This window comes from Manis javanica, chromosome 4 (genome assembly GCF_040802235.1).
Source record: "Manis javanica isolate MJ-LG chromosome 4, MJ_LKY, whole genome shotgun sequence".
Classification (NCBI taxonomy): domain Eukaryota; kingdom Metazoa; phylum Chordata; class Mammalia; order Pholidota; family Manidae; genus Manis; species Manis javanica.
The window spans coordinates 171,547,807-171,561,890 of record NC_133159.1 but is presented as its reverse complement, the minus strand read 5'-3'; the positions used below and the strand labels follow the sequence as shown (position 1 = coordinate 171,561,890).

At 35.7% G+C, this 14,084-nt stretch overlaps 1 protein-coding gene across 13 annotated transcripts in view; it reads right to left on the bottom strand.

Moving 5' to 3' along the window:
* The window catches only part of CEP112 (centrosomal protein 112), a 445,347-nt gene that overhangs the window by 209,664 nt on the left and 221,599 nt on the right, over nt 1-14,084 (bottom strand). For all 13 annotated transcript variants that reach the window (XR_012130844.1, XM_073235805.1, XM_073235810.1 and 10 more), the window contains one exon: nt 3,436-3,666. Coding sequence is in view for 12 of the 13 variants with exons in the window: in XM_073235805.1 (XP_073091906.1) it covers nt 3,436-3,666 (231 nt within the window). In the remaining variant the exon portion in view is untranslated. The remainder of the gene's footprint in view (nt 1-3,435; nt 3,667-14,084) is intronic.

The window sequence follows — 14,084 nt, the reverse complement described above, 5'->3', positions numbered from 1 at the left end:
GAGAGCATCTCTCATATTTATTGATCAAATGGTTGTTAACAACAATAAAATTCAGTATAGGGGGGTCGATGCTCAATGTACAATCATTAATCCATCTCAAGTCTAATTCTCGTCAGTCTCCAATCTTCTGAAGCATAACGAACAAGTTCTTACATGGTGAACGAATTCTTACATAGTGAATAAATTCTTACATGGTGAACAGTACAAGGGCATTCATCACAGAAACTTTCGGTTTTGATCACGCATTATGACCTATAAACAATCAGGTCAAATATGAATATTCGTTTGATTTTTGTACTTGATTTATATGTGGATCCCACATTTCTCCCTTTATTATTATTATTATTTTTATTTTTAATAAAATGCTGAAGTGGTAGGTAGATGCAAGATAAAGGTAGAAAACATAGTTTAGTGCTGTAAGAGGGCAAATGTAGATGATCAGATGATCAGGTGTGTGCCTATGGACTAAGTATTAATCCAGGCTAGACAAGGGCAGCAAAACATCCACGGATGCAGAAGATTTCTCTCAAAGCAGGGGGTTGAGGTTCCTAGCCTCACCTCTGTTGATCCCCAAATTCTCACCTGATGGCCCCCCTGCGACTGTGCCTGTCTTAGGTTGTTCCTCCCTTGAGGAATCTTACCCGTCTCTGGCTAACCAGTCATCTTCCGGGGCCATACAGGGAAATGTAAAGTTGGTAAGTGAGAGAGAAGCCATATTGTTTGAAAAGGTTAGCTTTTTACTTCTTTGCAGATTTATGCCCTGTGGCTTCTATGCCCAGCACTTGTCTCGAGGTATCTTTACCACCTGGAGGAATTATGATACTCGGTAAATTCGATATGAGGCACGAATTCTATTTAAGGGTTGTAATTAGGAAGAAAGAAGAAAAGCTATAGATGTAGCATATGGAAGGAAACATGGGAGGATTGATTATTTCTTTGACATATCTTCTTGTACAGTACCTTAAGTATGTATAGGTTTTAAACTACTAATTTGCACACACATATTAACATAATAGGAATACGGTGACATAAACAAAGCAAATCTATAATTACCATCCATCTCCAGTGAAGCCAAGAAAACCATTTAGGCACCCTAGGCATTTGTGAAAATTTGTCTATGATATGATGGATATTGTTCAACTCTACTTGAACAGTCTGAGAGAAATCAGACAAATTAAAGCAGCCCATTTCTGGGATCTGTTCACATCCCATATGTTCTTTTAACCATAGATAGTCTATAGTCATGAGATTTTGGAGTGCTACACCTTGCACCCCTCCCAACTCCTGGTTGAGTTCCAACAGTACAGACCCGGTCAAATTCGTTGTCTCACTGTATGCACATGCCAGCCTAGACATCTCCCTCCTCATTCCTATGGTAGCCACTGTTATTTTATAATCTCCTTGAGGACAGTGCTTTTTTTTTTTTTTTCTGTGTATCCCCACAGTGCCTGGGATAATGCCTTTTTGGGTTATATAGAATCTTCCAGAAAGTTTCTAATACTAACTTTTTAAATTATCTTTAATCTGTCAGTAATACATGCAAACCTGTATTTGAAATTTTTCATCTCCTATTAAAAAGAAGCATTTAAAATATGACTATATAACTCAAGGCAATTAAGGCCTAACTTGTATGTTTTATAAGTTTGGCTTCGGTATGACCACTTTTCTTAAATCAAGGTGCACTGGTACTTGTGCCATTTAAGAGCATTTACTTAGGAATACTTTGAACTGTTGGCAGAGAGGACTGAAGCCAAGGGAAGGTGTGTAAGAGTCACCAGGAAACACGAGAGGTGCACCACAGTCACTCTCCATCAGCCTCTCTTCTACCTGCTATTGCTTGAGAACTCAACTATTCCACTGAAGGAAATTGCCCTAATTGCTGAAACTTGTATATGTTAGCACCAGAACATTATTATTTTGTACTGCTTTGATGGGATTATCACAAACAGCCTGACCTGGATGGTATAAAAAGTATAAAAGGTGCTCAACCTGAACACGTCCCAGATGGCCCACCCCGTCACTCCTGCAGTCTCCCTCCTGTCAGCGAAGAGTAACTCTATTTGTCCACCGGCTTCTACAAGTCTCCTTGGAATTGCTCTTGACCGCGCACTTACTCTTGTGCTCCCTGTCTCTCTCTCCTTCCTTATATCTGGACTGGTGGCAAATCCTTCAGCTCAGCTCCAGGGCAGAATCTTAATCTGATCAGGTTTTTCCAGCCTCACTGCTACTGCCCAGGCCCAAGCTTCTATCATCTCTTCTCTAAATTCTTGCAATAGCCTTTTAACTACTCTCGCTACTTCCTTCTTTGCCCTCAATTCAGTCTATATTCAGCGTCATTATCAGAGATCCTATTCAGATGTGACTCTGGTCACGTCACCCCTCCGCTCAACACCTGCCAAGCGTCCTCCGATCACGGAGATCAGAGCAGAGCCCTCTCCACGGCCAGGTCCAGACCTAGGACCCGGGTCCTCCCTGAGCGCTCTTCCCTGACTGCATCCCCTCCCTCTCCTCCTCGGCCATTCATTTCCAGGCCCACCGGCCTCCCTGCTGCGCCCCAAGAAGCCAGGCTGACTTCTGCCTCTTCAGAGACTTTTTTCTAGTTATTTCTCGGTTCAGAGCTATGCTGCCAAGGGCAAAGTTTGCTAAAATGTGACTCTCGGATGAATTAAGATAAACCTGACTCTCAGATAAAGATAAATTAGTGGTGGAAAAAATTAAACAGAATCAGAAGATTCTTAAATCACTCTTTTCAAGTGTCTTGATCCCAAAATATATTGGTTTTAAGGAACTCATGGGGCAATTTATAGTTACGATTAATAGCAATTCACATTTACTATCCAATAAAAATATTTACATTTTTGCAGAACAAAAGAACAAATTAGTTGAGATTATACCTGGAATATTAATCAGCTCCAAATGTAAACCTTGTATGGACATTTATTTCAAAACTATATACTTCTAAAGAAACTTTCCTTAATTTGAAATACCAGTCTGGGAAAACATGTCATAATTGATGTTAAACTGTGATTAAAAAAAACTGTAAAATCTACAAATGACTATTAGAAAGCCTAGGAAAGATCTGAAATCTGGTCTCAACCTAGGAAAACTTGAGGCCATGGCCCAAATATTCCTGATCAGTACATATCTGACAATATTATAACACTTTTTATCATAGTGTAAATGTAACTGTTGTTAATTTTCTGTGCAATCCCTTCCATGAAAGTCAAGGGAAAAATTAGGAAACCTAACTCCCTGGATATTTTGGTAGTACTGAGACATACAGCAAGATAACTTAAGTTGCCCATTTGAATAGTTTATAAATTTGAAGAGTAATTCCATGTCCACCGCCTTTTAGAGACTGAATATAAGGGTGGCAGCAGGGGATTTCAAGCATGGACTTCAAATATCTACAGAAAATCCAGTTGACTACCTTACCTTTTCCAATGTCATCTCTGTCTCAGCAGCATGAGTCTTTTTCAGCTCTATTTTCATCTTTTCGGACTCAGCCTTCAATTTATTGACAGTAGTCTCATGGTCCCTCGCAGCCCTTTGCTTCTCCTCTTCACGAAGAAAACCGAGCTCCACCAGCTGCTGTTTCCGCTTTGAGTTCACATGAATCAGCTCTTCCCTCAGCTTGTGAACTTGGGCCTCCATGTCAGCAATAACCTTGTTTTTAAAAATGGAAAAATGGGCAGAGGATACAAATAGGAAAGTCATAAAAGAATTGCAAAATGCTAACAAATATACAAAATAAGTTTCTTCCTTCCTTCCCCTACCCCTTCCCTTTCTTCCTTATTCTCCAATCCTGTGTGATCGGCTCTGTCATAAATACTACCTAGAATATTTTATCATCTACAACATATTTAGTTTTACTTGTTTCAGATATCTATGTAAATGGAAAATCACATGTATTCTTCTGCAAGTTCCTTTTTCAAATACTCAACAATGTGTTCTGAGATTCATCTAATACTTCATATTGTATTTTTGTTTTCATTTCATTGATTTCTGCTCTTATTTCACTGGGTCCTTCATTTTACATTCTTGGGTTTATTTTATATTCCTTCTTCTAATTTCTTATTTTTGATATTTTTATCCTTTCTTCTTTTCTCATTTATACACTTAGGTTTAGATATATGGTCTTTTCAATTTTGTTTAGTTTAAAACATTTTTTGATTTCCAGCATTATTTTTTAATTCGACTTACAAACCGTTTAGAAGTATGTTTCTTAATTCCCAAACATAGGGAGGAAACAGTTTCCTAGGGCTGTCTTAACAAAGTACCACAAACTGGTACTTAAGACAACAGACATTTATTGCCTCGTGGTTCTGAAGACTAGAAGTCTAAAATCAAGGTGTTGGAAAGATTGGTTCCTTCTGAAGGCTCTGAGGGAGGCTCTGTCCCATGCCTCATACCCAGCCTCTGGTGGTTGCTGGTAGTCCTTGGCATTCCTTGGTTTATAGATGCATCATTCCAGTCTCTGCCTCCACCTTCATGTGACTTCCTTGGTGTCTCTCTCTGTGTAGAGTCCCCTCTTCTCATCACGACACCAGTCCTCTTGGCCCTTAAGGAGGTGATTCATGCCTTTGTAAAATGAGACTACTGCCATTATAAAAAAGACCCAGAGGGCTCCCTTGCCCTTTCTACCATCTGAGGGCACAGTGACAAGGTACTGGCTATGCACCAGGAATGGGGCCTTCATCATAACAGCACTGTGCTGATGCCTTGGTCTTGAACTTCCCAGCCTCCAGAAATGTGACAAATGAATTCTGTTGTTTGTAAGTCACCCACTGTGTGGCAGCCCAGAAGGACTAACACACGGAATCTGAGAAAAAGTCATGGAAAGATTTTATCCAAGTTCAATCTGATTTGAAAGCCTTTGCTTCTTATCATATACTATACTGTAACAAAGTAGAATTTCTCACAATGAATGATGTTTATTGGATTTATTATTTTACTCTTATTATGTACTTTTAACTTTTAATTTTCACTACAATTAGTACAAAGTTAACATCCAAAGTCACAAGGTCATAATGTCTTTATAAAAAGTTTAAAAATGGGCAAAAAAAGTAAGTTTTTCAAAAGCATTGACATCATCCCAAACTGAATTTCAATTTTTGTCAATGTACATAAAAATAATTTTTAATGGTATAGATAATGCTCTGCCATTTCCCACACCTAATTTTACATCTTCATTCCCATTTATTAGTTTGGCTCTTTGCATCATTGCACTATAAACATAATTTACTTAATTATGCTATTCTTGGATTTTGTTTTATTTCCAATTATTCATTATTTGCACTTTAGACATCTTTGAATTAACTACAGTAATATTTTGCTTTTAGGTTATGTTATCAAAATTATTTGGTGAAAAGAATAACTTTTTAACTTCTTTTCCAAATTGTTCTAAAGAAACACTGACTCCATTTCCAGTGTGCACAACAGAGCATATGTGTACCTGTGTCTCCACACCCTTGTCAGTGCTGCATGTCATCATTTCACATGTTTTTTTTGGTTGACTAGGTATGTGATGAATTTAGAGGGCAGCATTTAAACTGCTGGCCAACATTGATATGCACTGGCTTTAGTCCAAAAGTGATTTTCAAGTAGAAAAACCATACTGAAAAATGTATCAACTAATTATGGAAAAAATAAGCATTAAATGAAAGAACTTAATGTTGAAGTCTTCCCTTTAGTATTTAATATTTTAACCATTAGCATGTGCTGATACCCAGAGTGATGGAACTGCCAAGATCAATGTAGAATCAACGTATTCATTTTTCTTTAATATTGTAAACAGTGAGTTATAAAACTTCATCTAAGTGACTGAAGTAAAAGAGCAGAATTATGGAAAAATTTCACAAATTAATAAAGGTTGTGTTTGTAAGAGACTATATAAGAGACACTTTAAGGGCAAGTTTTAATCAAGCTGACTTCCAATTAACAGTTAAAAAAATATACAGACCAGAAAACATAGAAGCAACCTAAATGTCCACTGAACGATGAATGGATAAGCAAAATGCAGTATATACATATGGCTGAATATTATTCACCCTTAAAGAAATTCTGCAATATACTATGACATGGATAAATCTTAAGGACATTATGCTAAGTGAAATAAACTAGTCACCAAAAGACAAATACTGTAATGACTCCATTTATCTGAGGTACTTAGAGTAGTCACAATCACATACAAAGAACGTATAATGGTGGGTGCCTGGAGCTGGGAGGAGGTGAGAATGGGGAGTTATTATTTAAATGGCATAAAGTTTCATTTCAGGTTTACAAGGTGAAAAGAGTTATGTGGATAGATGGTGGCAATGATTGCCTAACAATGTGAATGTATTTAATAACACTGAGCTGTACACTTCAAAATGGTTAAGATGGTAAATTTTATTTTATACCTATTTGACTAAAATAAAAAAATGAACTATAAAAAAAAGGAAACCAAACATATAGATCAGTTTACTTAGAAAGCTAATGATTCTTGAAACCACTCTGAATCTGACAAGCTTTGGCAAAAGAGGTGGGAGGTTGAAATACCTTATGAGTGACTATGGATTGCCAGGATTATCCTCAAAGTAGTCCCAAACACAATTTTAAAATGTACTTAATGAAAGCAAAATGTATCTAAGTTGAGGACACATTCATGGTTAAGAAACAGTCATTTGGATTATTTCAAAACTGAAAAATTATTGTAGAGTCACTCTTGGAATAGAGACACATTAACAACTTATTAATATATTAGGTTACCTTTGCACATTCATAGACAGTGTATGAGTAATCACTACCACAAACTGAAATATTTCCCACGTGTTACTCTTTAAGTTATAATTATGTGTAATTCACTATTATTAGGGTCTATGATGTAGAAGCCACCATGATAAGTGACTTCCAGGAAAAAATTTTCTCTAATGAGTTTAGACTATAATACATAAGCTACACATATATGTACACACACACACACACACACACACACACACACACACACACACACACACAATAAAAGCCTTAAGATAAGTGCCGTAAGAGTTCAGAACAGGGAGCAGTTACTCTGAGCTAGGAAGGATTCTTGAAAATTAAATGAAACTGAATGCATCTCAGATGGACCTTAAGAGAAAAATTAGTACCCTTAGATGACAGGGATAGATACAGGACATTACAGGAAGAAAGAATGAGCCATATGGAAGAAAAATGGAGCATTAAAGAGGAATAAGGAAAACTTAGATTTGGTGCAGATGTTGAAGGATTTTGAACATTAAGTTACAGGGTTTGGATTTCAAGGCACTGAATGACCAGTGAAGATACCTAAGCTGAATGCTGGAGAGGAGCATGTGGGGACAGTGAACCAAGAAATACCACTGAATTTGTACTAAGACAGACTAATCTGGAAACAGTTTATATAAGGGGTTAGACACACACTGGAGATGGGAAGGCCAACAACGGGGCAAGGGTGGGGATACAACTTTAGAAGTAGGATTGAAAAACCTGAAAAATTCAATGTATGTTAAAGGCAAGGAAGACGAAGAAATATGAGTGATTTGAGATGTTTACTTCAAGCAGGTTGGCAGATTAGATATTCGGAGAAGTCCTCATGAGATGAAACAATTAGATTCTATATAAAATATGTTTTTCTCTTTCTTAATTCATAGGAAATAAGAGAAACATCCTAAGGGAAAAACAAAACACAACAAAAACCACACACATGTAAAACTGCATGTGTCGAAAACAGGACAGCAGTGAGCATAAAAAGCAAATGTTCTTATCAGTGCTGCAGCTTCAAGGGAAAGGGATAGGAGAGCTGGACAAGATACCACCGGATTAAGTCAGAGACGCTGCAATAGGACTAAAGTGGCTCCAGATCAGCAGTGTTATGTATTCCCACCTGAGGCTAAAACAAATTTACTCTGGAGAAAAGCTTCTTCTGTTTAATGTCCCCATGGTTCCCACAATTAAGATAAACCAAACATGAGCTGATAATAAAACAATTACTAAATCCAGAAAAAAACACCATTGGTAAGCGTCAGCAGAAACAGATTCTAATTGGCAAGCAATTCAGATATGGGAATTATCAGTAAAATAAACTTGTATTAACTATTTAAAGAAACAAAGGATGGAATCACAAAATGAGTAAACCAGGAGAAATTAAGCAAAAATGAACAGATTTAAGAAAGAATAAAAAATAATTTCTAAAAATAAAAGTCTTGTAATGAAGACAGAATTGGTGACTTAAGATAGCTTCAGCATAGCAGAAATAAGGAATGAAACAGGAAAAGAGATCTTAACAAATTACTTAGAATGCAACACTATAATATCAGAAGATTTAAATAATTGAGAAATCTAAAGCTATGGAAGGAAAAATAAGATTTAATATATGTCTAGAATTCAACGAGAAAAGGAAAGAGAAGGGAAAGTAGAGAATATATGAAAAGATGATGAGTGAATTTTCCAGAACCAAAGAAAAGCAAGAATGCACAGATAACAGAATAAATATCAAGCAGAATAGAAAAAAAGAGAAAGTAAAGAAAAGAAAGAAAGAAAAGAAATCCACATCAAGATACTAGGTAATGAAATGGAGAACACAAATGACAAAGAGAAAAACTTAAAAGCCAAAAAAATGGGGCAAAACAGATTACACTCAGTGAATGAAATTGCAGTAGCAACAAGCACACCACTCTCCCAGACACAGGTTTCTAGTACCACTCTCCAATAAAAGGAAAACATGGTCCTTGGACAAATGATTGATTCTAGGAATAGGCAAGTAATACATAAGATGAACTGAAGCATCTTACTGTGCTAGAAGTATGTGTGAGCTCGTTAATGGGGGGTATATCAAAGGGACAAGGGACTAACTAAAAGAGCTCCCAATGGTCAAAGCTGAAACAATTTGAGTAACAAGGAAGTATTAGATTATATCCAAAGAACAAAATAAATATTCATGAGTACATACTGATATCAATGATTTAATAAATTAATAAATGGGGAAGAAGTGATAAATCTTTCTCACAGAAAAATTTCAAATTATAATAGAAAGGCATTTTACATATTCCTCATGGGAACTCCTCGCTGTTGAGGTCATCAAAATGATGAATATCTGACAAACTATCATAGCAAAGAGACTAAGGAGACATGATAACTAAATGTGATGTAATATTCTAGGTGGGATATTAGAAAAGAAAAAGGACATTAGGTAAAAACTAAGGAAATCTGAATGAGGAATGGGTTAGTTAATGATGATGTATCAATATTGGTACATAATTATAAGCAATATGTCCTACTAATGCAAGATGTTATTAAATGGGGAAATCAGGTGCAAGGTATATAGAAGCTCTCTATATAATTCTCTCAGTTTCTCTGTAAATCTAAAACTGTTTTAAAAATAGTGTCAAACTGAATAGCCAAAGCAATCCTGAGAAAGAAGAATAAATTGGGGGGGATCTTACTCCCCAACTTCAAGCTCTACTACAAAGCCATAGTAATCAAGACAATTTGGTACTGGCACAAGAACAGAGCCACAGACCAGTGGAACAGATTAGAGACTCCAGCCATTAACCCAAACATCTATGGTCAATTAATATTCGATAAAGGAGCCATGGACATACAATGGGAAAATGACGGTCTCTTCAACAGATGGTGCTGGCAAAACTGGACAGCTACATGTAAGAGAATGAAACTGAATCACTGTCTAACCCCATATACAAAAGTAAATTCGAAATGGATCAAAGACCTGAATGTAAGTCATGAAACCATAAAACTCTTAGAAAAAAAACATAGGCAAAAATCTCTTGGACATAAACATTAGTGACTTCTTCATGAACATATCTCCCCAGGCAAGGAAAACAAAAGCAAAAATGAACAGGTGGGACTATATCAAGCTGAAAAGCTTCTGTACAGCAAAGGATACCATCAATAGAACAAAAAGGTACCTACAGTATGGGAGAATATATTTGTAAATGACAGATCCAATAAAGGCTTGACATCCAAAATATATAAAGAGCTCACGCACCTCAACAAAAAGCTAATAATCCAATTAAAAAATGGGAAGAGGAGCTGAACAGTTCTCCAAAGATGAAATTCAGATGGCCAACAGATACACAAAAAGATGCTCCACATTGCTAGTTATCAGAGAAATGCAAATTAAAACCACAATGAAGTATCACCTCACACCAGTAAGGATGGCTACCATCCAAAAGACAAACAACAACAAATGTTGGTGAGGTTGTGGAGAAAGGGGATCCCTCCTACACTGCTGGTGGGAATGCAAATTAGTTCAACCATTGTGGAAAGCAGTATGGAGGTTCCTCAAAACAGACTTACCATTTGACCCAGGAATCCCACTCCTAGGAATTTACCCTAAGAATGCAGCACTCCAGTTTGAAAAAGACAGATGCACCCTTATGGTTATCACAGCTCTATTTACAGTAGCCAAGAAATGGAAGCAACCTAAGTGTCCATCAGTAGATGAATGGATAAAGAAGATGTGGTACATATACACATGGAATATTATTCAGCCATAAGAAGAAAACAAATTCTACAATTTGCAACAACATGGATGGAGCTAGAAGGTATTATGCTCAGTGAAGTAAGCCAAGCTGAGAAAGACAAATACCAAATGATTTCACTCATCTGTGGAGTATAAGAACAAAGGGAAAACTGAAGGAACAAAACAGCAGCAGAATCACAGAACCCAAGAAGGGACTAACAGTTACCTAAGGGAAAGGGACTGGAGAGAATGGGAGGGTAGGGAGGGATAAGGGCAGGGAAGAAGAAAGGGGGTATTATGATTAGCATGTATAATGTCGGTGGGGGGCACGGGGAGGGCTGTGCAACACAGAGAAGACAAGTAGTGATTCTACAACATCTTACTACGCTGATGGACAGTGACTATAATGGGGTTTGTCAGGGGGACTTGGTGTAGGGGAGAGCCTAGTAAACATAATGCTCTTCATGAAATTGTAGATTAATGATAACAAAATTAAAAAAAAATAGTGTCAAGGGAGAAACATAGAAAAAAGTGGGAAAGGTGAAAAAAGGAAGATGGTCTACCAATAATCGCAATAAATGTATGGACCAAAATTCCTGGTTAAAAGAGTATGATAGTTCAGATTTTTTAACAAATCAAAATTAATCTGTATTATTTGTAAGACACTGTATACACAAAGAGTTTGAAGCTAAAGAGATGGAAAAAGTTATATCACTAAAATAGTCATCAAAGGCACTCTCAAAATAGACTACCATTTAAATAATGTTTTAAAATTTTCATTCACCAGGGAGATACCTGTAAACTTGTACATATGTGATAAAACCACCTCAAAATATATACAACAAACTTAAGGGAACTGCAGGGGAAATGGAAAAATCCACAATTTTAGTAGGAAGTTTTCATGTGCACACGCACACACACACAGGCTTGAAACATGTCAACACGTTGCAAAAAACTGTTGGTATCAAGAGACATTCTTTGACAAGATTGTAATTAAAATTGGAACTATGACATAAAAAATAGCAACAAAACCAAAGTAATTCCCATATACTTCAAAATGTAAAAGTATATACCCTAAGTAATTCATGGTTCAAAACATAATTAAGATAGAAATTTTAAGTACTTAGAACTGATTTGCGGTTCTAAGAAGAAGATGCAAGACACATTTTACATTTGTGCACTTTTAGATGGGAATGAGGGGGGTTAGTAAGGACAGGGGTACATGGGAGATAATCTTTTTTTTTTTACTTTAAAATTCTTACTGATGTTACCATATTTCCTATTAAAAAATAAATTCATAATATTTAAGTAAAAATTCTTAGGATTGGTAATGAAAACATTAGTTTTCAAATCTTAAAGGATGAAGCTAAAGAGAAGGAAATATGTAGCCTTAACATGCTTAATGAAGTAGGCAACCAATTTAAGATATCAGTAAGATAAAACAATTTCTGGTTAAGCTGATGAAACAGGAAGAAGGCACAAATAAACAATATTAGAGATGAAAATAAAGCTATGGCAATATTATCTAAAAGCAAGAGTTAATAACTGGCACTGAAATTTAAAAAGGATATACTACAGATCCATCACGGATTCAAAACAAGGGGATAATACCATAAAAATATCATGCTAATACTCAGAAGACCTGGGTGAAATAGATTCCTGGGAGCGTATAAAAGGCCAAAAGAAGAAAAAGAACTGAATAATCTAATTAAAGAAACTGAAAGAATGGTTTAAAATCTTCCCATAAAGAAAACCCTAAGCTCAGATAATTTTACGAATGAATTCTAAAAACATCTCCCAAGAAGTAAATCATTCTAGTCTTTTACAAACTTATCCAGAGAATAGAGAAAGAGAAATATACCCACAAACTATTTCAGATGTCATAACATTGCTACCAAAGGATGACAGGAATAGGAAGAGAAATAAAAATTATAGGCCAACTCACTCATGAACACAGACATAAAAATCCCAGATAAATTATTAGCAAACCAAAGCCAGCAATGTATAAAAATAAGTAATCCCAAGTTGCAGGGAATGCAAGGGCCATTTAACATTTATAAAAATCTAGACATGCCAATAAATATCAAAGCTAGATGAGAAGGAGAAATTCCTAAGCTATAACAATTTACTAAAACTGACTAGAAAAAACTGGAAAATGTGAATCATCATAGAACCATTAGAGACATTTAAATAGTAGTCAAAAATCATTCCAGAAATGGAATATCAAGCCCAGATGGCTCTATTGGCCAGCTCCACCAAATATCTAAGACACAAATAACTCACTCTTACACTAATTCTTTCAGGCAATAGAAAAAGTATTATTCAAAAACTCAATTTATAAAGGCTAGTATAACATCAATTAAAAAACATGTCCAAAAAAGAAATACTTCAGGTCAATCTCTCTCAACAATTACTAGTAAATCACATCCTGTAATAAGACACCATGAAAAAAATTGGATGGGACATAATCCTGATGTAACGTTAGAAAATAACTTATAATATGATTTACTCCAACAATGTATTTTTTTTAAAGCCTTGTGATTATACCAACATACAGAAAACCATTTGGAAAATTTCCTGACAGAAAATCTTTGCAAAATAGGAATAGAAGAGTCCGTCTTACTAGATATAAGCTTTTTACCAAAATCTCAGCAAATTTTATCCATTCTTTATTGTGAAATGTTAAAATATCCCTTCTAAAATTAGGAAAAAGAATGCTTACTACCACTGCTTGTATTTGTTAGGTGTATGACAGGAAAAAATACAATGAAAACAAGACTATTTTTAGTCATGGATATTATGACTGTCTATAGAGAATATGCAAAATGAATGCATAAATCCAATAGCTTTTGGAATAAAAAATCAGTGTTTTAATCGAAAATTTAAAATCATTTGTAAGGTTTATATAATAGCAAAATGATTATAAAGCACCCACCATATAAAACTATAAAAAATGTAAGATTCTCATAAAGTCTACCAAAAGATGTGGAAAACTTTAAAGAAAAATTATAAGCCTCTTTGAAAGACATTAAAGAAGACCTAAGTTACTGAGAGACATATGATAACGGAAAGCCCTTCCATCAGTTCTCCCCAGACTGACCTACACTGTCAATGCAAGTCCAATGAAAATTTCAAAAGAAGCTTTCAAGAAACTTGACAAGCTGAATCTAAAATGTACAGGGATGAACAATGTGCCAGGACACTCCTAAAGAAGGACTGGTGGTATGAAACTCCATACCAGATATCAGGACCTAAAATAATGTTATTGAAATTAACACAGTGTGGTATTATCATAGAAAACAGAAAAACTTCACTAATAGAAGATCATGGAGAGCCTAGAAACAGGTTCACACTGGACAGAGGTGGCACTGCAGTTTAGTGGGGAAATGGTACTACGACAGTAAGTTATTTATATTGGAAAAAATGAAATCAAATACTCACCTTGCACAATAGACAAAAATCAATCATCTCCCTTCCCAGTTATATATCTAAGAGAAATAAAGCATATTTCTACACAAAAATGTGTACATGGATGTTCAAAGCATCATTGTTCGTAACAGCCAAAAAGTAGAAACCGTCAAATGTCCATCAACTGATGAACAAA